This window comes from Ascaphus truei, chromosome 5 (assembly GCF_040206685.1).
Source record: "Ascaphus truei isolate aAscTru1 chromosome 5, aAscTru1.hap1, whole genome shotgun sequence".
NCBI lineage: Eukaryota > Metazoa > Chordata > Amphibia > Anura > Ascaphidae > Ascaphus > Ascaphus truei.
The window spans coordinates 239,194,159-239,219,668 of NC_134487.1; the positions used below are offsets into that span (position 1 = coordinate 239,194,159).

Genomic DNA, 25,510 nt, shown 5'->3' on the forward strand with positions numbered 1-25,510 from the left:
ATATTTACCACTACACTTGCTATTACTATGAATAAATTAAAGAAACATGTACAATTTTTCTACAAAACAAGACGTGAATAAACAGAGGCACAAGAGATAAATGTAACAGAAAACGGGTTTATTTGAAAGAATAATATTAATTAAAAATAAACACTATGCACCACGTCCAAGAACAAGATAACATTCAGTCTTCAGTAGTGCGGCTGTTAACGCTTTCAGTGCTCAGTGCGTGTGTGGATGGATGTGGGTGGATGTGTGTGTGTGTGTGTGTGTGGATGTGGATGTGTGTGTGGATGTGTGTGTGTGGATGTGTGTGTGTGTGTGTGTGTGTGGATGGATGTGTGTGTGGATTGATGTGTGTGTGGATGGATGTGTGTGTGGATGGATGTGTGTGTGGATGGATGTGTGTGTGTGGGTGGATGTGTGTGTGTGTGGATGTGTGTGTGTGGGTGGATGTGTGTGTGTGTGTGGGTGTGTGTGTGTGGATGTGTATACATCACACATCTGGTTTGACCCCAACACTATTTCAGTTTGATCCTACATTGGGCTGACCAATGAGTTCCACTTCCTCTGGAATGTGGGAGTATTGGGAGATAATTTGCATTGTTACACAGTCAAAGCAGGTTCACAAACCACGAAATGCACCTATAGATCCAGATTATAACCCTGGACAAGGAAGTTGCTTGGTCTCGTTGGCATCGAAAGGGTTATCAGCATTGCACACTCTTGCACACTCTTGCACACTCTTGCACACTCCATCTGCTATATTCTGGCCTGTCCCTGTAGAGGCGCTCCCAAGTCACAGTCTGTGTGTGGGTGGCAGCAGGGAAGAGTGGCGTGAAGTCCTGTGTGCTCACGCACCCTGCTGGTTCTTCACCCCATCATCCCGTCTCTTCCAGATCTACGGACAGCAATAAAACCCTATTAAGCTGTGGGTAGAGGCTAGCTCCCTGGATCCCACCCCAAAACAGTTTTCAGATTGTTAGGCTAGGTCCCCAGTGGCCGCTGCTGCGCGCACTACGGTGTGCACGCCACACACCAGAGCACAGCCTTCTACGGGGCAGGCCCCAGTCAGCGTGTGTGCGAGCACGCACAAGGCGCAAATGCGTGGCCACCTTGGCCAAAAGACAAGTTTTTTGTCTTATGGCGCAGCATTGGCCACGTTTCGACAGCGGGTCAGCCAATGAGGGCGAACCAGCCGCAGACCACCGGTCGCGGCTGAAACGGGTGCATGCGCCGCCAGACGCTCTGGCATGCGTGCAGCCGTGACTACTGGGGCTGTGGCCTCAGGAACTATGGAAACGCTTTAAAAATGTTTTGGGAATCCGTGGAACCTCAGCCCACTTATCCCATGTACAGGAAATAGTTAGTGCTCGGGCTTCTATTATTTTAAATACTCCAACATCTTTCTATCTACTCTATAGTGTTACCGGAAAACACAGTCGCTTTCAACCTTTTACGAACTGCGGAACTTATCCTATGTATATAAAATTAGTATTGCTCCCTGGTCTGCGTATATGGAATATAATGACAATGGAAACATTTACCTCTCAGGAGTCTTTAAGATGTCAGGATTGTTGGTGTTCGTGAACAGTGTTACGTTTGATACAATGGTGTATATTTAAAGAAAATAATGAAACACACACACACACACACACACCTATTGGTAATACATAAATTAGATATACACACACCTGTATATAAGCCTCGGACAGAGTGATCATCTGGGGCAGGATATCAGTCACTTGCAGGTCTTGCAGTTCATACCACTTCCCGGTGCCCTAAACATAGAGATCAAAACATATTAACCACAGAATGTGGGGAACACAGAGCCCCCCATTCTCCCAGGCTTTAGGGCTTTGAAGATCCCCGTTATACCAAACTGAGGGCATTTATTTAGCTTATTATAAATATTAACCACTCCACTGGGGGGTTTACAATGTGTTGCATGACTCTCTTGCACTGAAGGGAATAATATGCTTAGAATTCCTCTTTTCATAAATCTGGTGCAGTTTTCTTCCTCCCCTTCCCCCCCCCCCCCCTAATTCTGCAGCTCTGTACTCCTGAGAGCAGGAACTCACATGGTGCAGGACATGGATTCGGTAGGAGCCTTCGTTAGGCTTCCCATCATGCACTATGTTGGCGATGAGGTCGTAGGTAGTGTTCTTGTGCACGGTGTGGAATTCCTCTGCCAGGTACTCACGGAGATCCACGTTCCTGGGGAGAGACGAGACGTCAGGTGGCTCTATAAACAGGACACTCGTCATAGTGGAGGCGTGCAGTCCCAACGTTTGTAGTGGGTAAACCCTGTTTGCAGTGTCAATTCCTTCAAGGACCACAGTGAGCTAATGGCACCAGCATGTTAAATAAGTTAAATACAGATTGATTTATGATAAAAATAAGGAAGTCAGACAGGTTGAAGTGTTTGTAAAGCACAGTCACAGTTGCCATGAAGCAGAACTCACGTAATGGGAAAGTTAACGATGGTCGGGTTTTTCTCCACAAAGAAGTTGTTCTTGGTGAAGCGTTTGATGCAGAAGATCAGGTAGGGGGGCAGTTTAGTCAGCTGGAAACGCTTCAGGAAGTTCTCCTTGTACGTCTTGTACTCCTGCAGGGACAATCATATTGGTTACGGATTTTACAAACATCTACACAAAAAATTCTAGGATATACGTATATATAAAAATGAAAACCTTGGTAATCAAATTATCAGCACCGAACAAATGAAGAATATATAAAGGTATTTGACGTTTCTGTTGCCAGAGGGACCTTCTTCAGGGGTGAGCACGGAGATTGCCTTAAGGGCACTTATCAGCAGAGAGTGCAGCCATTTTTCAAAGGGCTCACTGGGGTCCAAACTGACAACTTTACTACTACCGAAGAATTTAGAAAACACACACACCACGGAGGAGGTCCCTGCTGGGGGAGTATTGCTATTCACTAGTGGGTAGGGGGTCCCTGCTAAGGGCTTAGTGATATTCACCAGTGGGTAAGGGGTCCTTGCTAGGAATTGCACAATTGCACGAGTAACTAGGAATAGGTTTCCCCCCCCCCCCACAAAGAAGTGCGGAGTGGGTGCAGCCCATCTGTCTCTCCCCAGTACCTTCTCGGTGATGCCGTTGAACTTGGCCAGGATGCTGAAGAGAGGCACTTGCGGGATGATGAGTTGCTCCTTCTCATCCTTGTACAGGGGGGCAGTGGGGAGGTCCAGGGTCAGGTACATGAAGGGGGACTCCTGCATGGTCTCCTGGTACTCCTCATTATGCTGAAGCTGTTCCTTCTCCTCCACCGGCTGCAGACAGGAGCCCCAACCCCCAATACAAAGGTCAGACAGTAGGAACTCAACAGCACCTCGTACTCGCTGGCATACCTTTTGCACTTACAGGATTTCCTATTGTATCTGTCCATCTTGCATTAAACTTTTAGATTGCAAGCTCTTCAGAGCAGAGAGTCCTTCTTATTGTTGCCAATTCTGTCAGTGTGAGGGCGAGTGCTACTTTATTGTTCAATTAACGTGTATCTTGTTGTGTGCAGTGCTCAGTACATGTCCAACGTTATACAATCAAAGAATATTAATCATTAAAATGAACACTCCAAAACAACCCCATCCCTTCTAGTGTTTGACTGGACAAAGGAATATCAAAGCCCAGCTGAATTCATTCAGAACCCCACAGTCTACACTTGCGTCGCGCCAAAGGCAGACAGCCATTTGCTGCTCGGTTACTGGGCTACATACGCTCATAATCATATCTCTAGGTGGGGGGAGGGGGTGGAGAGAAAGAGACGCGAGACGAGAGGGAGAGTGAAGAGAGACAAGAGGGAGAGTGAAGAGACAAGAGGGACAGAAGAGTGTGACGTGAGGAGTGTGAAAAAAAAAAAAAATTCGGGCGCGAGTGGGAGAGCATCTCACCAAATCGGGATGGGGTAACTTCTTTGTGAATATTCTCATGGAACCCTGGAACACGTCGGTCACGACCGCTGGAAGATAAGGATGTGAGTGAGCATCTCAAACGAAAGATTATTTTAAATTCACTTATGTCGTCATTTGAGAGAGGGGACATGGCAGCCATTTTTTCCCCCAATGGTTCAAAATAAAACTGTTATTTTTTTTTTTTTTAAATCAGCGAGCAAGGAAATAAAAACAACGGCAGTAATCTTCACGTGGTGGCCGGTGGATGGTCTGCTCCTGTCAAGTTCATTTTTTCTTTAAGGAAACATATAATTACAATGCGAACATCTGAAGAACCCCAACCCTCTCTAATAGCGCGTCTGAGGTCAGATGCATTGTAAGGCAGCGCTTATAGTAGCGTCGACGGCGACCGCTGACGTCACCGTCGCTATAGCGATAGTTGCACTTTCATGCTGGAGACCTCTGGAGAACGATAGGAGGCGTGGCCCATGACGTCACACGAGCGGTTCGCCATTATTGGCTGAACATCTTCACGTGACGCTTTCATCACGTCGCGGCCGCGCACCAACACAAAATCCACCGACTTCAGCGATTTTGGTCACCATGTCACTGAGTAGCACCATCGCGCCCACTATGGGCACCCATGACAGACTTCATGCCTTTGTTTTCGTGCTGCGTGCCATTGCCGCTACTATAAGCGCGGCCTAAGGAACCCCAACCCTCTCTAATAGCGCTTCTGGAGGTCAGATGCATTGTAAGGAACCCCAACACTCTCTAATAGCGCGTCTGAGATCAAATGCATTATAAATTCTTCTGTATTTGGTACAATTTTCAAATGACTTGAAAATTGCAGGGAACCTTTTAGGGATGCCCGGGGAACTCCTGTTGAAAAACACTAAACTTAGAGCAAATGTTTTCACACAGAACCGCACTTATAAGTTAGGGTAACATAGATGGTACAGGTGTTATAGACGCTTGCAAAATGTTAAAAAGTATAAACCATTTGCAAGTCTTTAAATGCATCCGAAATAATATTACAATGCTCTAGTCTAGGGGTCCTTTCACTCTGATCAGGCACTTATGGGAAACTAGTTAGAGGTCTATTGTACAGTATGGTCAAGAAATCTTTATAAAACAAAAAAATAAATATACGTAGAAATCCCCTTTACTCACCATAAAAAAAAAAAAAAAAAGATACAAACAATTATCAACACTGTGAAGGCTTTTTCTGCTGATTTTACCATTGACACCCTACATTTCTGCATTTGCATTATTCAAACGTCTGAGTAATATCTCCTGACTCCCGGAGACCAAAACCCCCAACCGTGGGCGTTACAGAGGGACTTACTCTTCTTCTTCTTCTTGGTGCCACCGAGAGCAGAGTTCAGAGCGTTCAGGAACCAGGAGAGGAAATCCACGCCGTCACCTACCACAGCACAGAGAGAGAGAGGGGGGGAGGAGGTGTTACAGGTGACACTCAGGCCCGGAGCCTGCAGGATCAAGCACGAACATATTCCTGCACATACAGCTACGCACTGCAATGCTCTGGGCACTGACAGAGTTAACTAGTATAACTCTTTTATATTTAAACCTAATTTAAAGGAGCAAGCCAAACGTTTTTTTGTTCCGAAGGGGGTATCGGTATCTCTCTGCAGTTTAAAGCCCCCCCGTCACATGGGCAAATAGGAAGCCGCAACATGGCTTCCTATTTGCACACAGGGCCCGAGAGCTTTGACAATCACCCATATAGTGAACCCAGGAGTGGCTACTGGCACCCCCTATGGAGGTATCTCCGGAAGCAGGTGGTCCCTGGAGCTGAAGAGCACCCAAGGGTGCAGCCCCCCGGGCTACAGCTACACCATCTGCCTCAGAGAGAAGCTGGGGGGTGGGGGGGGGAAGCTGAAGGGGTGAGAAAAGATCTGGATGTCAGCGTAAGCAGCACAGACTATGAGAGACAAGTCCTTACCTTGCTTGGTGATCTGGAAGTTCTTCTTGCTGCACAGCACCACGGCCTGTAACATCTCGTGAGGGGACACGTGGGCCTTGAAATTCCTGGGGTTCCACAGCTTGCGCATCAGCTCCCCAAATCTCTGCACCAGGAGGAACATGATGTCCCCTGGAGGACGCTGAATGCCCCGATAATTCTCCTCTTCCAGAAAGTAGTTCCTCAGGGGGGGCACGTTGGAGAGAGCCTGTTACAGAGAAACTGCATAATGGGTATATAGTCTTGACCAGAAAACCTGTGTCCCTTTTAACTGCTTCAGTGCTGGAGGGAGCAGTGTCACATCTACAGCTGTGAAAGAGTTACCCACTCTATGGAGAGATCGGCAGAGCCGGTGTTGGGGCAGATGTGGTTGGTCTTTTATAGAGGGAATCTCCCACCCTATCCAAGAGTCTTCCTCTGCTGCTGCTTCTCACCTGTAACACAGCGTTGGCATAATCGTTAGCTTTGATGTTATTGAGTCCCACGATCCCTGGGAGGTAGGTGGTGCCGTCATAGGCTCGGGAGAGCTTGGCCTGCTTGTCCAGGTTGCAGATCTGCGGCTTAGTGAATGTCGGCTTCAGTACATACTGCAGTGAGACACAAACAGGTGGTGGATCAGTAACCGACAGTGACTACAGACACACACACACACACACACACACACACACAGTTACTGCTGGGAGACACACCGACGTGTGATACTGAGGATCTGTATCAAGATGGCATAATTTTCTCCAAAACATAGACCTAAAAATATTATCTGTTCCAGCATCAGACGTATGAAAACCAGTATTGTGCTTCTAACATTAGCTGCATATCTCTCGGGAGCAGCAGTTATAACCGCACCTCAGACTTTTATAGCACCCAAAGAGAGAAAGACTGCACAAGTTATATGAGCACATGCTGATTCATCTCATTATAATACAGGGCTGACTCTCTGCTCCCCTAACCCAAACTCCTCCTATAACCACTCCCCAAAACACTCACTGGGGCAAAGTGGAGCAAAACTGATACAGACACAAAGTGCTAAACTGAACCAATCCGCACCTGTTTTGGTGCAATGACACTTGAGACTTGTCCCCACTGACCGCCGCGAGTACACTATGTCTCTGCACTACTCCAGCACACTGAACCAAGGACTGTGGATTTTACAAGCGATGTTAGTCTTCTTTTGTCTATGGCCAAACAGGTCACTGGATTTAAAGGGGCTAATAGTGGGCAAAATCATAATTTTTCGTACCCTTTTGCTTTGAGAGAGTTCAGCAACGTCAGTATGTTCGATAAGAGTATGCAAAGGCAAATCCCCCTTCCCCTTAATCTTTATTGGCTCTCTAATAAGGACATGATGGGATAGGGGGTAAAGGAAATTCTTGATTTACAAGCATTCCCCTATCAAAAACTGCAGAGGAACAAAAAGTAGCCAACATCTTTGCTATTAGCTCAGTTAGATTTGTGTAAGGAAGATAATTCTTCCAAAAGGTTTTTTTTTGGGGGGGGGGGGGGGGAGAGGAGGGGGGGTATGGCTCCATGGGATTGCACCTTTACCCCTGCGCTGCCAGAGGTGCCTGGAAGGGGCAAGTTCGGGAGTGGGGGAGCGCCATATACCGTGATATCCTCCAAAGATGAGTCTATGATCTTGTAGTTATCTGGCAGGCAGTAGAACTTCAGCGTGTGCAGGTTGAGGAAAACGTGGTGGCTGAACTGAACGCTATGGATGTAAGCGTGAGATTTCAACCCCCGACCTGGAGTGGAAAAGGAGGGGAAAGAGGGAAGAGCGCGCACGAGAGGGAAAGAGGGAAGAGCGCGCACGAGAGGGAAAGAGGGAAGAAGATCAGCAAAAGTGAGAGAGAAGGGATGAGAGGGGGAAAAGCAGAGGGGGGGGGGAAAGGGAAGGGAGGGGAAAGGGGGAATGGAGAAGAAGAAAAGGGATACAAGAAATGTAATACATTACAAATCACTCCTGCATCAATCACCATTACAAATCACGGAGGCAGACATAATGAAACCAGCAAGCAGCTCATTATGGAATTCACTTTGAATCCTGGCTCTCTTTTTTTCTCTCCTCACTCCCCTATTCTTCTCCTTGGGGACTTCAATAGCCACATTGATGACCCCTCTCTCCCTTAGGCTTCCCGCTTTCTCTCTCTTACCTCTTCTTTTGGCCTTCAACAGTCGACTGCAGCCAACACACACAAGGATGGCCACTCTCTAGACCTGGTTTTCACTAAAAACTTTTCTCTCATTGATTTCTCCATTTCCCCCTTTCCTCTCTCTGACCATCACCTCATCTCATTTTCTCTGTCTCGCTTCTCCCCCTCTCCATCTCCATGTAGCGTTCGTTTCTGCAGAAACCTGCGCTCTACTAACCTACCAGCTCTTGATTCCACTTTACGCTCCTCCCTCTCCTCTCTCAGTTCTGCTTCAGACCCTGACAACCTGGTCAGGAACTACAACTCTGCCTTATCCTCCTCTCTTGATCATCATGCCCCGCTTTCTCTCTGCCGTCTTCGCCCTTCTAACCCCAGACCCTGGCTAAATTCCCACTCGCGCATGCTGCGTTCCTCCTCTCGTTCCTCTGAACGCCTCTAGAGGACTATGGACACACTCAGACTTCCTTCACTACAAATTTGTGCTGTCCTGTTTCAACTCTGCCCTCTCTCAGGCTAAACAAACCTACTTTTCATCACTAATCAACACGCACAAGTCTAACCCACGTCGACACTTCTCTGTCTTTGACTATCTACTCAGACCACCTTCGGCTGCCTCCTCTTCTTCCTCCATCTCACCTCAGAATTTTGCTGACTTCAAGGAAAAGGTGGAATCCCACACCGCTTCCTAACTCTCCTCCTGCATTCCTTGACTCTTTTTCCGCTGTCTCTGAGGAGGAGGTGTCACTGCTGATCTCCTCTTCTCCCTCTACCACCTGCCATCTTGATCCCATTCCCTCCCATCTCCTAAAACCTCTTGCTCCTTCTATAATCCCTACGCTCACACAGATTTTTAACTTTTTCCTCTACTCCAATACCTTTAAATCCTCCTTCAAGCATGCAACAGTTATACCATTATTCAAAAACAGCAAGCTTGACCCTACCTGTCTTTCTAACTATCGACCTGTCTCCCTCCTGCCTTTTGCCTCTAAACTCCTTGAACGTCTTGTATTCTCTCGCTTGCTCCACTTACTCAACACCTATTGTCTCCTAGACCCTCTACAATCTGGCTTCCGCATTGCTCACTCTACTGAAACAGCTCTCACTAAAATAACTAATGACCTCCATGCTGCCAAAGACAGAGGTCATTACACTCTGTTCATATTACTCGACCTCTCTGCAGTATTTGACACCGTGGACCACCCTCTTCTCCTTCACATTCTCCATACTCTTGGTATTCGTCACAAAGCTCTATCCTGGATCTCCTCTTACCTATCCCATCGTACTTTCAGTGTCTCTTTTCCTAACACCTCCTCCTCCTCTATCGATCTCTCTGTTGGGGTATCCCAGGGCTCTGTCCTGGGACCCCTTCTCTTTTCTCTTTACACTTTCTCTAGGTGAGCTAATCACATCTCTTGGGTTTAAATATCACCTCTATGCTGACGACACACAAATTTACATTTCAACCCCTGACCTTACACCTGCTGTACAGACCAAAGTTTCTGAATGTCTCTATGGAATATCATCCTGGATGGCCATCCGCCGACTGAAACTTAACATGGCAAAAACAGAGCTCCTTATACTTCCTCCCAAACCTGGCCCTACTACCTCTTTCCACATTAGTGTTGGAAGTACTATCATTCGCCCAGTAGCCCAAGCACGCTGCCTAGGTGTCACAATCGACTCCTCTCTCACAATTGCCCCTCCCATTCAAAACGTATCTAAAAACTTGTCGCTTTTTCCTCCGCAATATAACAAAGATACGCCCTTTCCTCTGTTACTCGACTGCTAAAACTCTGACTCAGGCCCTCATTCTCTCCCGTCTCGATTACTGTAACCTCCTGCTGTCCGGCCTTCCTGCCTCTCACCTGTCTCCCCTACAATCTATCCTAAACGCTGCTGCCAGAATCACTCTACTGTTTCCTAAATCTGTCTTGGCGTCTCCCCTGCTGAAATCACTCTCCTGGCTTCCTATCAAATCTCGCATCTCGCACTCAATTCTCCTCCTCACTTTTAAAGCTTTACACTCTTCTGCTCCTACTTACATCTCAGCCCTAATTTCTCGCTATGCACCATCCCGACTCTTGCGTTCTGCTCAAGGATGTCTTCTTTCTACCCCTTTTGTATCTAAAGCCCTCTCCCACCTTAAACTTTTCTCACTTACTGCCCCGCACCTCTGGAATGCCCTTCCCCTCAATACCCGACTAGCACCCTCTCTATCCACCTTTAAGACCCACTTGCTTAAAGAAGCATATGAGTAGCACCGTGGCTAATACTATACACGATACATAAAGCTTGGCCCCCTGCAGACGCACTTACCAGAATTCCCTACTACTGTCTCTGTACGTTCTCCCTACCTACCAATTAGATTGTAAGCTCCTCGGAGCAGGGACTCCTCTTCCGAAATGTTACTTTTACGACTGAAGCACTTATTCCCATGATCTGTTATTTGTTATTTATATGATTGTCACGTGTATTACTACTGTGAAGCGCTTTGTACACTAATGGCGCTAAATAAATAAAGACATACAATACATACATAGTGATTATTAGAACAGAAAGGCTGATGCTGGCGTCCGCTGCACAAACCGCCGCGGTCCCCACACTTACCCTGGAAGTATTTCCCACACACCAGACAAGCGTAGACATTGATGTGAGACAGTGAGATGGAGCACAGCTTCTCAAAGTCGAAGTCCAGGACGCTCCTAGGAACAGAGATGGGGGGAGGGGTGCGGGTGTTTATACCTCAAGGACTATACAATCCACAAAAACACATGGCCCAGTCACAGGGAGCTCAGAGCCACTGCCTCGGGTCACAACCTATATGGGCATCATTCTCTCACTACTGACCTGTTGATTGTGTCCAGATATGGGCAGTGCCGACTGCGTCTGTCTTCCGGCTCAAAGCGGCCAAACTTCCCTGCAACTGCCAGATGGAAACCATCAATATTGCCTCATATTAATAAATAGATTATGTGTAGAAAGGTAATAATATATTCACTATGTATGATGTGTGTGTGGTGCAGTGCGACATATTTGTGCATACAGTATTAATCTATAAGATATGTGGATGAATATGTATCAATGGACTGGTGAAGAGAGACACCGCTCAACAGGTAGACATAAATAATTTATATAATAATAATAATATTATTATGATTATCAGTAGCGACCACAGTCCTATGCATCAATAAAGATTACATCAAAGAAACCAGTGATACGTTGAGTATCAATGCCCTCTAATAAAGAATACAATTACCGGAGTAGAACCCTGGGCTATAAGAAACTTAACAGTATAATAAAATGAAGTTTAGCATAGTAGAACAAGGGTTGAACAACTCCACTCTTCCAAGGGCCACCAACAAGTCAGGTTTTCAAGAGACGCCTGCTTCAGCACAGGTTGCTCAATCAGTGGCTCAGTCGAAGGCTGACATACAGCCACCTGTGCTGAAGCAGAGATATCCTGAAAATCTGACCTGTTGGTGGCCCTTGAGGACGGGAGATGCTCAACCCTGTAGTAGACAAATAGTGAAGTGCTACAAAAGTGTTGACACAGTTACATAAAATGAAAAAAAAAAATTTTAAAAAAGGAGGGCAGGCCTGCCAGATCGGTGTATAGTAGCAACCCGGAAAATCATATATATAAACACCTAATTGGTGGAGGGATGGAACAATATACAGGCATACCCCGCATTAACGTACGCAATGGGACCGGAGCATGTATGTAAAGCGAAAATGTACTTAAAGTCAAGCACTACCTTTTTTCCACTTATTGATGCATGTACTGTACCTCAATCGTCATATACGTGCAGAACTGATGTAAATACTGCATGTGTAACAGGCTCTATAGTGTCCCCGCTTACGCACAGCTTCGGTACAGGTAGGGAGCCGGTATTGCTGTTCAGGACGTGCTGACAGGCGCATGCGTTAGCTGGCGTTTGCCTATTGGAGACATGTACTTACTCGCGAGTGTACTTAAAGTGAGTGTCCTTAAAGCGGGGTATGCCTGTAATCCCAATATCAATAGCTGATGTGAATATAAAGCCTCGCATTATCCATTGACAACCCTGCCTTCACATGGCGCCCCTCGTTTCTAACAAAAAGGGCTCTGTCGACCCTTGGGCCTAGCATCCCCTTGGGTATATCCAGCTAAACAACTTCCATGGATCTTTTTAAAGTTACGTTTTCCGTGGAATTCGCCTATGCCCATCCGTGGGTGAAGAGGCGGAAAGTAAAGATCAATAGCACGGTACATTCCCTACTGGTGTAAATAGCCAATAAATTGATAGTTGGTGGATAATGAATTACAATGGTGGAATTAGGATCATATAGCCAGGTATACAGGGATTTTGGGACAACCTGCCTGTTATTCTGGTGCTTAGTGACCCTTGTCGCAGAGATCAAATCACCCTGGTCTATTTAATAATTACCATCAGAAAAATCCTTAAGGGGTTAATTAATGGTTTCGTTGGGTGGACCAGAGAATGTCACAAATGTAGCAGGTGCTCAAACCACCTGTTTCTGAACTGATCCCAAACAATGCGGTCACTCCTGGACTGGAAGATAGCAAGGTAGTAACAACTGTCCTTAAAGATTGAAATAAAATCTCCTAAATTAGCATAAATTATAAAGTTCTCTCAGCTATCCCTTGCCAATCTGCGAAGTGAAACCCTCACAACTCACTCCCATCGCCTGTCTGCCACTTCCTGGTCTGACGTTACAGGGTCATGACACCCTAGGTGTTTCGCTCACTAATGGACCTTTGTCAAGTGCAGTGAACACCCACAATATACAGGGGTCTAGGTGGCTTAACCCGTGATCACTCCATTGCGGATGACGCAATGGAAGCAGAGACGACCTCTTCCTGTAATTATTGCTCTTTTACAAAGACGAACAATTACATTATGATGTAGCTACTGCGTCATGAGACCTCTGGACGGTCAGACCTACTGACGTGGTTGCTACGTCATTGGGCATCCAAAGGGTTAAAGTAGTGGGACGGTGTCAGATTTAAAAATAAATAAAAAACACAATTAAATTATGTAACAAAGGCAAAAAGCCTGTTCTACATCCAATATGACAAATTATATAGTTAAACACGTCTGTTCTTCTTTTCACAAGTGAGGGTCATTTAGTTACATTCTTTGGCCAAAGCATCTTAAGCTTGCAAACTTCACCACTCTATCCACTCTTCTGCAAGTCCTATTACTACCTGCACCCACAAAAGGCTCTTATAACCTCCCTAATGGAGGGAGAACAATCTTAATAGTGGTGCACATATATACATACATACATATACATACATACATACACACACATATATATTCTACAGAGATAAACAGATATATAGATAGTATTTAAAGAGAGCAGAGACCTCAGAGGAGCACTCGCGGGAAAATATAACTACAAAAATCCAACCCCGAACAACTAGATCGACCAACAGTTTTAATATTTTGTACTATTCCGTGCGTGCTTCTGTGAGGTCTCTGTTCTATCTTTAAATACTGTTATACTGGAGTTCTATTTCTTCAAAAGTACAGGTCTCCTCCACGACTGAGATACATTTGCAATGCAATTCTCCATTTAATGACAGCCAAGAACAGTGGAAAGACAACGTTTCAGGTCCCATATGGACCTTTCATCAGGTCGAGGGAAGGTCCATATGTGACCTGAAACGTTGTGTTTCCACTATTCAAATTAAATGGAGAATTGCATTATGAACTTGTGAGTAGAGCTCTACTTTGTATCTGTGTCTTAGAGGAGACCTGTACTTTGAAGAAATTGTTTGTCTATGTTGTGTTGGCAGCACAAGCAGGATCCTCGCCTGAAACTGTTTCCCTGCACTTTGGAATTATACTGGACTTCTGGCACAATCTGTGCGCAGATTAATAGCTTTATTTTCTAACTTCTGGGGGATTTTGTGCATTCTTTATTGCTGTTCGAATGGTGCCTTTCCCACTTTGCAGATAGATCGCGTGTGTAAAGATATGTATATACAACATGTGACCCATTCACGTGCTTTATGTCCAGTCCATCATGTGACGAACCCTCACCTCCATCTTCCTCCTCTTCGTCCTCCTCCGGTTCCCGTTTGACCCGCAACCCGCTCATCCTCCGCTCGGCGCCCGCGCTGCTCCAGATGCAGCAGACCCTGCGCGCCAACCCTCGTTCTGGATCACGGCCCCGCCCCTTGACGCACTGAACTCCAGTGCTGATTGGTGCTCGGAGCACTGAAGCGAGGCTAGACACGCACGCATTCTTTCCGCTGATTGGATGTGCTTTTTGCGAAGTGCTGAATGGCTATTACTAGTGACTAATCAGAATAGACAAGTTTGCCGCCGCAGCCAATCAGTGCTGCCAGATTTCATGGCCCCTATCCTCGTGGCCCGCTTGGAAGAGGGACCAATAAGAAGGCGTGGTTGAGGGGAGGCCAGAGAGGAGACCTGAGGGATGGAAGCGGAGCCGCGAGACAGAGCAGGAGCGGGGCCCGGTGGGAGGCTTGACATGAGTCATGGCTTCGTGCGTCATATCCGCCGGAACCAGGTGGCCAGGTGAGGGGTCAGTGAAGGAGACTCACACTCAGTAAGTGACACCTGAAGGACTGTGGGAGAGCAGTGTCACTCATACTATGGGGAGGGGAGCAGTGTCACTCATACTATGGGGAGGGGAGCAGTGTCACTCATTAAGGGCCTTGTATTGTTCATTGGAACTAAAAAACATAAGAATTATTTTTTAATATAATTCACTTTTTGTCGGAGATACTGAAATCTCCTGGTTGGTTCCTGAGTGAGGGGGGAATTGTGTGACCCTTATGTTGGGGCAGTGGGGAGTATTTTTTTTTTGGGGGGGGGGGCACCATCTGACATTCTCTTCTTATGCCCAGAGATCATTATGACCGGGAAGTTAAACAAGCAAAGGAGAAGCAGACGAAGAGATGCACCCCAGGAGCCCCCCGCCCAAAGAAACCCGATCTGCAGGTCTACCACCCTCGGCAGAGAGGTGAGACCTCTGCACTAAACATGCAATAACCATACCTATCCTTAAAAACAACACTATTGATCATACTTCCTCCTATAATCATCACCCTGTATTTCTTGCATCCAAGCTCCTTGGACTTCTTGTCTATTCACATTTTCTCATTTTTCCAAAATGCACAATCTCTTAGACCCATTGAAATCTAGCCTCCGAACTGCTCATTCCACTGGACCTGCCCTCAATGAAGTATGTAATGATCTATAAATTGCTAACTCTCAAGGGCTCTACTCCCTTCTAGTTTTGCTTGAGCCCTCTGCTGCTTTTGACACTATATTGACCACCATCTACTCCTACAAATTGTTAATTCTCTTGGTAGCCGTAAATGTTCTCGTATTTTTATAACTGCTCCTTCATTGTCTCCATTGCAAGTTCCTTCTCTTGTTGACGTGTCTATTGGCGTGCCTGAGGGCTGTGTCCCAGGACCACTCCTTTTGTATACATTCTAACTTGGTGGTCTCACTTGGTCCTGTGGTTTCAAATATCACCTACACCAACTAAACACAACTGTATATTTCAACCCCTAAACTTAATCGTGACATCCCGTCATGTCATTGATTCTCTGCTACTCCATGCTTTATGGAGTTAGCCATCAAATAACCCAAGAACCCAATGGCAGGACAAAAATTCAGAAATTTTCCTATGACTAGCGCAAACGGCTCAACCGATGCGTTGGGGGTTGCTGGGCTCCCTTCGAAATATGGGCTACCAGCCAAACGGGAAAAAAAATGTCAACGCTAAAGACGTTCTCAACATCACTGCTTGGAATATCCATTCTGGCAGCCAAACCGGCAAAATGAAACTATTAGCCAACAAACTAGACAAATTCAATATTGATATAGCCACAATTTCCAAAGCCAGACTGCCTGGATAAGGGGAACGTACTGTCTTAAACCCTAACCACTCGGCTCGCTTTCACCTATACTATTCCGGCGGCGATAGTTTTAACAGAGGTGTAGCTTTCATGCTGAAATCTAGTCTAAAAAAATTAGTCACCTGCTTCCAACCGATTTCAGACCGAATTGCCATATTGGAGCTTGCCAGTAAAATACCAACGACCATTATTGGGGTCTACGCCTCAACAGAGATCAGCAATGATGAAGACAAAAGCCACGTTTTACAAGGAATTACAGCAGATTTCGAACTCTTATCAAGGTGGGAATCATCTGACAATAATTTGCGGGGATCTTAACCCACAGACCGATTCTAGCCGATTCGGATGGGAAAAAATGTTCGGCCAATTTGGCTGTGGAAATATTAACAACAACGGTCTCCGCTTATTGTCATTTGCTAGCTATAATAAAATGGTGGCGTGCAACACCTGGTTCCAACACCCTATACGTCACAGGTTAACTTGGTCGTCGAATAATGGAAGAGATCAAAACATGTTGGACTATTTTCTGATACATAAAAGGTTTCAGAGTGCGATACAGGATGTTCGTATAATGCACAGAGCTTCTATCAGGTCAGACCATTTAGTTCGAGCCAAATTTAAGCCTCACCTAAAAGCACATTGTTACTCATCCCACACCCACATTAGATTACTCATACCTGGCCAATCCCACCAATCAAGCCCAATTGCAAATTCAATTACGCAACCGGTTCACCCCACATAAATGAGGATATAAATGAAAACTGGAACTCAACTAAAACCCCCATGATAGAAACACTCAAGGAAATATGCCCCATAAAGAGAAGAAAAATCAATCAAACCATGGCGTCCAGACAACACTTTAAACTTAATGAACGTGCTAAGATAAAGAACACCAATCACAAACATCACTACCTCAACCAACAAATTAAACGCCAGCTTAAAGCGGACAAAGAAATATGGTGGAACTCAAAGGCCCAAGAAAAGGAATTGGCCAGCAGGAAGCATGACGTGCGCCTCCTTTTATAGTACCCTATGAAGCTGCAGCGGAAATTTCAGGGCAACAACATCAAGCCTTAAGGATCAAAATGGTGCCCAAATAAAATCGCTTGAAGACAAACTAGAAAGGTGGAAGGAACATTTTTTTTTTTTAAATCTTTTTATTTGTATTTTCACAAAAATATCCATGTTAACATATACATTGTCACCTATATTTAGATATTAACACAGATTAATAATACTGTATTGTACATTTGGAGCTAGCAAATTATAATAGAGGGATACATTTTAATAACAAGAAACATATAACATGGACTAAGGGACACACAAACATATAAAACGGTAGGGATCAAGGGGGGGGGGTGATGTCACCACATATTATAAACATATCTTCAATGCAACATATCAATATGGTTATGTATCATATTCTTAACACTTCTAACATTTCATTTGGGAAAGGGACCCTCCGCTCTTGCATATATAGCCCTGTTATAGAAAGGGATCCCAGACTCTCCGGAATTTAATCATGGAATCCTCTAGATAGCTCGTTAAATTCTTCATCATCATAACATTGGATATTTGTTCCCTAACTTTTCTGTATGTGGGTGGATTTGTCTGCCTCCAGCACATGGCAACTAGACATCTGACTGCGCTAAGAACATGTCCTATTAATTTTGAGTCCGTTTCGTTCACACCATCTAATGGTTTGCTTAATAGCAGAAACCATGGGTCTCTTGGTATCTCGACCCCCGTAGTAGTCAAGATAAGCCTAAATATACTGTCCCATAGGGGTTGAATTTTGGGGCAGTCCAGTCAGATGTGGGTCAGGTATCCTCTCTGTCCGCATCCTCTTCAACACGGAGATATTTGGATGTGTTAGATTTAATTTAGTTGGTGTTTTATACCATCTGTTCAAAAGTTTATAGGAGTTTTCCTTTATTAAAATACAGGTGGACCCTTTGGCCACCGCCTCCAAGATATCCCACCAGTCTTCCCAATCAATTTCCTCCCCCAGTTCTCTCTCCCAAGCAAGCATATATCCATCCTTATCCTGCGAGCCTATTGTGTTAATATGATAGTATAAAGATGATGTAATTTTAGCCCTGTCCGAGGCCTGTGTGCACATTTTCTCAAAATACATGAGATCTGGGATGTCATCCCGGTTAAACTTCTCCTCAAAGTGTCTGACTTGCACATATCGATAGAAATCTGTGCTTGGCAGCTTAAACTGTTCCTGCAGTTCTTGGAACGTTTGTAACAGAGTGTGAGAATAGATCTCTACAACAGTCCAAATAGGTTTCATGATATCCTGGAGGGAAGTTATGATTGTTCGCTTGCGGGGTCATCAGGGAGTTTTTTTGTGTGAGTTTCAGCTTAAACCTGTCTGAGTCCCATATATCACAGGAGTACTTTAAAATCTGGTTGTTTGAGACTGTCTTTGGCTGGTCTTTTTTTTGTCTATAGCCGGATTATATCTGCCAATGGTATCGTTGAGGTCAGACTAGCCTCCAGCTCCACCCACCTTTTGGATGATGGGCGGAAACGCCATTGCACTACCTGCCCCAGTTGGGCTGCCTTGTAGTAGTTCAAAATATTTGGCATAGCCTGGCCACCCAGCTCCTTTGGACGATATAATATATCCCTTTTTAATTCGGGTTTTTTTATTGTTCCATACGAATCTAATAAGCGTGTTTTGGAAGTCGGCTAGATCTTGAGGTGGTACTCGGATCGGCAAGGTGTGAAACAGATATAGGAGCCATGGCAGAGCATTCATTTTAATTGCCCACATTCGGCCTATCCAGGAGATTGGATAAATTGACCATTCTGTAATCTCTGTCTCTAATTATTTGAGCAGAGGTGTATTATTGACTCTGTATAGTGAGCTTATCTCTTTTGGGAATTGAATGCCTAAGTATTTGAGTGTTTTTGGGTCCCATTTAAAATCAAAGTTAAGTTGTAACAACTTTGTCAGATCATGAGGAAGACCGATGGCAAATGCCTCCGTTTTTGACTGGTTGATTTTTAAATCCCGAGTACCTCCCAAATTCGGACAATATATTGAAAAGATTGGGCAGGGATGTCAAAGGCTTGGAGATTGTTAAAATCACATCATCAGCAAACAGAGCTATTTTGAATTCTTCTTTCCCTACCTTGAACCCTGAAACATCTTTAGAGTTACGTACAGCACAGTGGTTCTATTGAAAGAGTGAATCGCAAGAGGGGGGGGGGGGGGGCAGCCTTGCCCAGTCCCATTTTGTTATTGGGATTTGGCTGGAGAGTTGTCCGTTAACTACTATAGCTGCAGTTGGGGATTCGTAGAGGGCTCTCGCCCCGTTCATGAATTCCCAATCTAGCCTATCGAAGGCCTTTTCCGAGTCTAGGATTAAGACCACCAGGTTTGATTGGGCTATATGCAGAATATTAGCAAGCCTCCTAGTATTGTCGGAGGCCTGTCTACCAGTAATAAAGCCTACTTGATCAGGATGGATTATGGTGGGCATAATTAATCTTAATCTATTGGCCAGAGCCTTGTCATATATTTTTATATCAGAATTGAGCAAGGAGATGGGGCGATAGCTATCACAGTTCAGGGGGTCTCTCCCTTTATGTATTACTACTATGGTAGCTTGGGACATCTCATTTGAGGGACTTGCTCCTTTCAGAAATGTATTGAACAATTTTGTCAGATGGGGGACTAATTGCGCAACATTTTTTGTAATATTTACTCGAACCCATCTGGCCCAGGACTGTTTCCATTTTTCAATGTTTTGATAACATCCACTATCTCTAGGCCTTTGATTGGGGACTCTAGCTTCTCTTTACCAAAGATAACTGATGTAGATAAAGTACACATATGTAAAAAAGAGGAGGACGTGTCTGATTTTGTTTTGTGTTTTTTTGTTAGTGTTAGAGAGATTTATAGATTTACATCACCAGACTACCATACCAGTGCCTCAACACCACACGACCCATAGGCTGGAAAGTGGACCGAAATGCTCCAAAGAAAACTTGGTCTAACCAGGTGGCGCAAGATCTCAAACCGCTCCACTTCACAGACGCCGAAGACAAAAAAGCCGCCCTAAATCGAGATCAATGGCGCGGAATCACTAGAGACGTATTGAACATCCTGCCGCTGGCCTCCACAACGCATCGCTCCTTACCTTTTATAAAAGATGAATCAATGTCGTTTACGGAGTATATACACCATACAATATATACCATGCTGGATTACCCTCCATCACCTGAAACTTGAGCGCCGTTTTAGACATGTTATCACAGTAGAAATAGCACTACTGTATCTGATTTAATACTGACTAATCTTAAAACTCGCCTCACAAATCAAGCATCCCAATCCCTAGTGTTCCACATCCATAGTCACTCCTACCAACCATTGTGGCAAAGCATTGCCATCTACAGCAGGGGTGTGCAAACTTTTTTCCCCGTGCACACCCCTGCCTGCTCTCGGCGCCTCGCGCCCCCCTCCCCCCCTGCTCGACGCACTGGGTGATGTCACGTTACGCGGCGTCATTTGACGGCTGGTTACCAGGACGACGCGTCGCTTGAAGGTAAGTGTATTACAGAGGCCTCGCGCTGACCCCCGGCATTTAATTGAAATGCCTGGGGGAAGAGCGCGGGACCTCTATAACTGCCACACTCCCCCCCCCCCCCCCCACCCAGAAAATCCAGCGCCCCCCAGTTTGCGCACCGCTGATATACAGCACTTATTCCCACACCTGTCTCCCATCATACCACTTATATTGTAAGCTCTTCGGGGCAAGGATTTCCTTTTCTATTGTCTAATTTTGATGCGCTTATTGTACTATTATAATTCCCTGTACTGTATTTGTGATGCGCTGAGGACACTTTTGGTGCTGTATAGATATACATACTGTTCATTCAGTCCGCCAAGCACATTACTTATGTGTAATATTTGATTCGCCTTTCCTTCACCTCTCACATTCCTGCTGTTGCTGATTCTTCCTGTGCAACATTGACAGCATTCGCCCTTTCCTCTGTCGCTTCACAGCTAAAACGCTTATGTCCTCATTATCTCCAGACTTGACTAATGCAATATTTCTGACATTCCTGCCCTCCAACTCTAAAATCTATCCAAAATGCTGCTGCGAGAGTTATCTTTCTTTTCTAAATCTGTCTCTGCCCCTCTATTGCAATCCCATGCATCGCTCCCCATCAAACTTCACAATATCTATACAATTCTCCTTCAAGGCTCTACATTCTTCTACCCCCTCTAACATCTGAGCTTTAATTTCCCGCTATACCATTTCCATTTGGCTCTGCTGAAAGTGGTCTCCTCTCTGCTCCATTTGTCTCTACAGCACTCTCGCATTTCAAACCTGTTTAACTTTTTGGCCTGTGGAAATGCCTCCTGCCTTCTCCAATCCCCCATCTCTAGTCATGCTTGAAATCTCTCCCCCTCAGTTAAGCACTTTGTTAATTTAGGCCTGGATCTATTCCTAATGCATTTACCCTCCTCCCAAGTATATTCTATACTGCACTTGCGCCTATTCTATCCTGTAATTCTCCCTTTTTTTCCCATTTAGATTGTAAGATCTACAGGGCAGGGACTCCCTAATTTTGTTTTAACTTCCTGTATTACGCACTTGTGTAATTTTGTGTCCGTATAAAAATTCTGTAAAGTGCCGCGTATGTTAGCGGTGCTATAAAAACCATAGATTAACATACGCGGCACATGTACAATGACCTACTTGCATACTGTGATACACTGCTGAAATTATGAGTCTGATTTATGTTTGCTTATATGAGAGCTACACTGTTGCTTTTCCCCAAGAGCTTGTAATCTAGTATATGTGGTGAATCAGGGAACACGTACTGTCTGCCTCCCCAGGAGGATCTCACAAGCCTGCAGAGCTTGGATACGATGACTCCAACGAGAGCGGCTCCAGCACAGACCCTGAGCTGCTTGGAGCTGAGCTCTTCTGCCTGGAGTTCGAGGCTGATGGAGGGGAAATCACGTCCATTATCGTGTATGAGGTACGTTGTATTGTAGTGGGATGTAAATCCCACACAAGGGTTGGGGGGGGGGGGAAGGGAAGGGAAAAGGGAGGCAGGAGTCTTATAATACTGTTCACTGCTGTCTGTGCATATTTATATCTATCTTTCTTTATACACTCATGCACGCATACACGTGCGAGCACACGCTTGCATACCTGTACACGCCACGCACCTATACACTCTTGCGGGCACACACACTTGCGTATGTGTGGACACACTTGCGTGCCCATACGCGCTTGCATGCGTATATACACACGTGCGCTCTTGCTTGCACACGCTTACGAGCACTTACGCACACACAAAACAAACATTAATTTATTCTTGAAGCTATTCTGCAGACGAGAAGGACCAGCACTCGCAGATCTTAATGAAGAATAGAGTGAGTTTTTGACAGATTCAACGTTTCAATACTTCTTTAGGACTTTTGTCACGTTCTTGTACTGGTTCTAAAGGTGGGCCAACACGTTGAATTTATGAAACCTACTTTTATTCTTTACCAAGACCTGTGGATGCCACCCCTTGTTCTCTCACTCTCTCATTATGTTATACCTGTGCACCTACTCCGTAGGATGATGATGCAGAGCTGGTAGCCACCAAAATCACTGCTGAGAACCAGCTAGAAGGTCCAATGAGGGAGGCCCTGAAACGGCGCATCCAGGAGGAGATCTCAAAGAGGCAGGTGCAGCGCTGAGTGGCTTTCCCCGGGATGACTCGTGGTGTAACAGACCTCTCAGCGCCGCTGGTAATCCGCAGAGCGCTGGCCAGTGTCGGGTTCTGGATTCAGGTGCTGGATTCAGGGGACACGTGTGGATTGTCGTTGTGTAGTATAGATGAGCGTGGGAGGCCGAGACAGAATTTATGGTCCAGAACAAAGGATATAGGGGCTGCTCTGACTCCCTCACTGAATGTATCGGTCACTGCGATTTGCAGTAACTGGAACTCCCCATTCTCATCTCTGGCCTTCCTTTACAACAGGTGCACGCATGATCCTGTCATGGAGATGCTCTAAAGTGTTTTTAATTAAAACTATTAACCTCAGACGGGTATTTATAAATATTGGAAAGTGTGTGTGTGTGTGTGTGTGTGTGCGCAACTTGGCCCTTCAGCTGAGCAGACTGCACCTATGAGTGCCAAAGGACTGAACACCTCTGTCCTACGTTTCCTGTTTTAGAATGAACCCCATCACTGTTTTGCAATGGCTTTGGCAGTGAACGAATGTATTTAGATCTTTTATTTATATATAGCGCCCCCAGTGTACTCCGCGCTTTACAAAAGAGACAATACAGTATTATAATTCCCTGTACATGAAGTACAATAGAAAAGGAAATCCCTGCCTGGGTGAGCTTACGTCCTTCTCTAGTCAACTTTGAAAGCTGTTTTATCTCTAAAACAAACAATTGTATTAATAAAACTGAACTTTGTTTGGAAATCCGGATATTTGTTTACTTGAGGAATTCTGTATATTTATTTTCTTAATGATTTTTGTAAAATCTGTATTTATTTTTTTCCATATGCAATAAATCTGTGTTTTCATTAAAAGAACCGTAAAAATATTATTTAATAAAATAACTCGATACAATTTTATGCTAGTATTTTTTTTTTTGACATTTGAGAAAAAAAACATTATGTACTTGTTTCTCATGCAGTGTTTTCAAGCATACAAAGAACAGCAATAAAAACACTAAATCATAAAATTAAAAAATGGGGAGTGTGATATTGATAGGAGTAAGCCTAGCTAAGCGATATGCTCACAACACTGAAAGATGAGGCATTAGTTGCAGAGATTCTAAATGAGCAAATTGGTTGTTAACAAATAGACGTGTTATTTTAACTGTAACAGTGAAAATTACTGTCATAAATTAGCACTGCACTTTCGTGTAACAACAACGTTTTGCTTGTTAAAAAATTACATCTGTCATAGATTGTAAAAATCAAGGATTTACATGATGATTTTTTTTTTTGAAGAACAGCTGTGAGGTCTGTATCAGCAATTTTATTCTGCCCTTGTGTAGCAAAGTATTCACTCTGTATTCTTTGCATCTTTCTTTTTCCTTTTGTTTGCCAAAATAATCCTCTGTATCTGAAATAGCGTAAGATGTAGGACACTGTTCTTGCGTATGAGGCAGCTCTGCTCCAAAAAAACAAATCCGTGCATCAGCTTAACAATTTGTTGACACATCAACCCCCTAAATCTATATGACAAAATTGTTGTAGTTCACCTTCCAATTCTTTTGCCATTTTAGTGCTCGCTTTTGATGTAAATATGTATTTGTTCTTGAGAAGACACATTCCACATTGGCACTGGAAGACCAAGAATATTCAAAGCACATTCTGCAAAATTAGGCCAAAGGTTTACTTCGCCGTTCCCGTAACAGTGACCAATCTCTTCTTCACATTTGCGTTTAAAGCAAGTAATAGTGGAAGCAAGCCACATTTGTAAAGGCCTTGGATCTGTTTTGGGCATTTGCTCCTCCAGCGTGCTGGACTACACAAGTGTACTAATCTTACTAGATGTTTTCCCATTTATTACAGGAATTTCAACTCTACAAAATGTACAAATAAGGTGTCTCTAACCATTCACATCTACCACTATCTTTGTTCTTCAGTGTATTTATCAGCACTTGTAGTTTGTTGTGGCATGTTTCCGCAGGAATCTTGTGCTGCAGCAACATGATCAGGTTTCCACAGCAAAGCTGGGTATGGTTTAAAGCACATTTATGTATATGTGTTTAATGACGATCTATGCGAACCAATTGTGTGGTTATCAACAGCGTATGTGTATGAAATATGAATTAGTCTGGAGGATTTGCCTATCTATGTTACAGCCACACGCATACTAGGAGGTTACAACCACTTAATAAAGCAGTATCCTATGGTGCCTATCTCATTAGCATACGTGGATCTACACCTATACCTACCTCCTACACCTCCCATACACTCCTCTCTTTAATATATAGGATATTGTGCCTTTAAAGAGTAGAACATATATTTGTATGGGTCTTCCCCCTATTTCTCCGTCTCTCCCTTTGGGGATTTTTAATACCCGCTGTCTTTTTTGTTTCCCTACATGTTTTTTGTCGTCGTATAATGATTAATAAAATTTTATTATTTTTTCTGATTTTAATTATATATTGCTTTTGAGTCTGTTGCAAGGTGACTTTGGATCATTTTACTGGTCCTATTTTCAATATTACACTCTCAACACCCATACTAGGGTGCCGTAACTTTAGAGTGCAATTTATAGGGCCTATAGTGACCCCTAGTGGTCACTTGTTCAAGTGTTAGTTAATATGGTTTAAAGCAGCAATCTCGCCTTATTAGCTCCCTGTTTTCTTTACAGGATTGGAACTGAGGGGTCCTCCAGAGGTGAACCATGCTATTTTCAGCTCCTTAGACACCCTGGTTATTGAGATACGCACCTGTAAAGTTACCAGTATTACTTCCTGGTTTTAAAGGGGATTGACATGTCCGTCCAAAAGTAGCCTGTAACCGATGATGCGGTTTCCTATTGGCCTGAGATTTTGTTTCCTCTG

General features: G+C 44.5%; 2 protein-coding genes across 5 annotated transcripts; one reads left to right on the forward strand and one right to left on the reverse strand.

Moving 5' to 3' along the window:
* Nucleotides 1-103: 103 nt before the first annotated feature.
* USP39 (ubiquitin specific peptidase 39) lies at nucleotides 104-14,275 on the reverse strand. Its single transcript, XM_075601822.1, has 13 exons — nucleotides 14,095-14,275; nucleotides 10,892-10,967; nucleotides 10,652-10,746; nucleotides 7,500-7,636; nucleotides 6,329-6,481; nucleotides 5,877-6,102; nucleotides 5,259-5,336; nucleotides 3,911-3,978; nucleotides 3,104-3,292; nucleotides 2,466-2,608; nucleotides 2,082-2,217; nucleotides 1,695-1,781; nucleotides 104-901 (listed from the first exon to the last, which is right to left on the reverse strand). Exons 1-13 carry the CDS (start codon nucleotides 14,150-14,152, stop codon nucleotides 854-856), a joined length of 1,494 nt encoding a protein of 497 aa, XP_075457937.1. The 5' UTR covers nucleotides 14,153-14,275; the 3' UTR covers nucleotides 104-853.
* A 60-nt stretch (nucleotides 14,276-14,335) lies between these two features.
* On the forward strand, nucleotides 14,336-23,556 carry C5H2orf68 (chromosome 5 C2orf68 homolog). 4 transcript variants are annotated; one of them, XM_075601828.1, is made up of 5 exons: nucleotides 14,336-14,592; nucleotides 14,925-15,040; nucleotides 15,207-15,262; nucleotides 21,811-21,956; nucleotides 22,546-23,555. In XM_075601828.1, exons 1-5 carry the CDS (start codon nucleotides 14,492-14,494, stop codon nucleotides 22,565-22,567), a joined length of 441 nt encoding a protein of 146 aa, XP_075457943.1. In that variant the 5' UTR covers nucleotides 14,336-14,491; the 3' UTR covers nucleotides 22,568-23,555. The 4 variants fall into 4 exon arrangements, with proteins under 4 accessions (XP_075457943.1, XP_075457944.1, XP_075457941.1 ...); XM_075601829.1 differs by having other exon boundaries at nucleotides 14,338-14,623; nucleotides 22,546-23,556; XM_075601826.1 differs by lacking the exon at nucleotides 15,207-15,262 and having other exon boundaries at nucleotides 14,344-14,592; nucleotides 22,546-23,551.
* The last annotated feature ends 1,954 nt before the right edge of the window (nucleotides 23,557-25,510 follow it).

Coding starts and splice junctions, on each gene's coding strand:
- USP39 (XM_075601822.1), bottom strand. CDS start 14,152: ATGAGCGGGTTGCGGGTCAAACGGGAACCGGAGGAGGACGAAGAGGAG. Junction 10,747..10,891: donor TATCTGGACACAATCAACAG/GTCAGTAGTGAG, acceptor CTCTGTTCCTAG/GAGCGTCCTGGACTTCGACT. Junction 5,337..5,876: donor CTTCCAGATCACCAAGCAAG/GTAAGGACTTGT, acceptor GTGCTGTGGTAG/GTGACGGCGTGGATTTCCTC.
- C5H2orf68 (XM_075601826.1), top strand. CDS start 14,492: ATGGAAGCGGAGCCGCGAGACAGAGCAGGAGCGGGGCCCGGTGGGAGG. Junction 14,593..14,924: donor CGCCGGAACCAGGTGGCCAG/GTGAGGGGTCAG, acceptor TCTTATGCCCAG/AGATCATTATGACCGGGAAG. Junction 21,957..22,545: donor CGTCCATTATCGTGTATGAG/GTACGTTGTATT, acceptor CCTACTCCGTAG/GATGATGATGCAGAGCTGGT.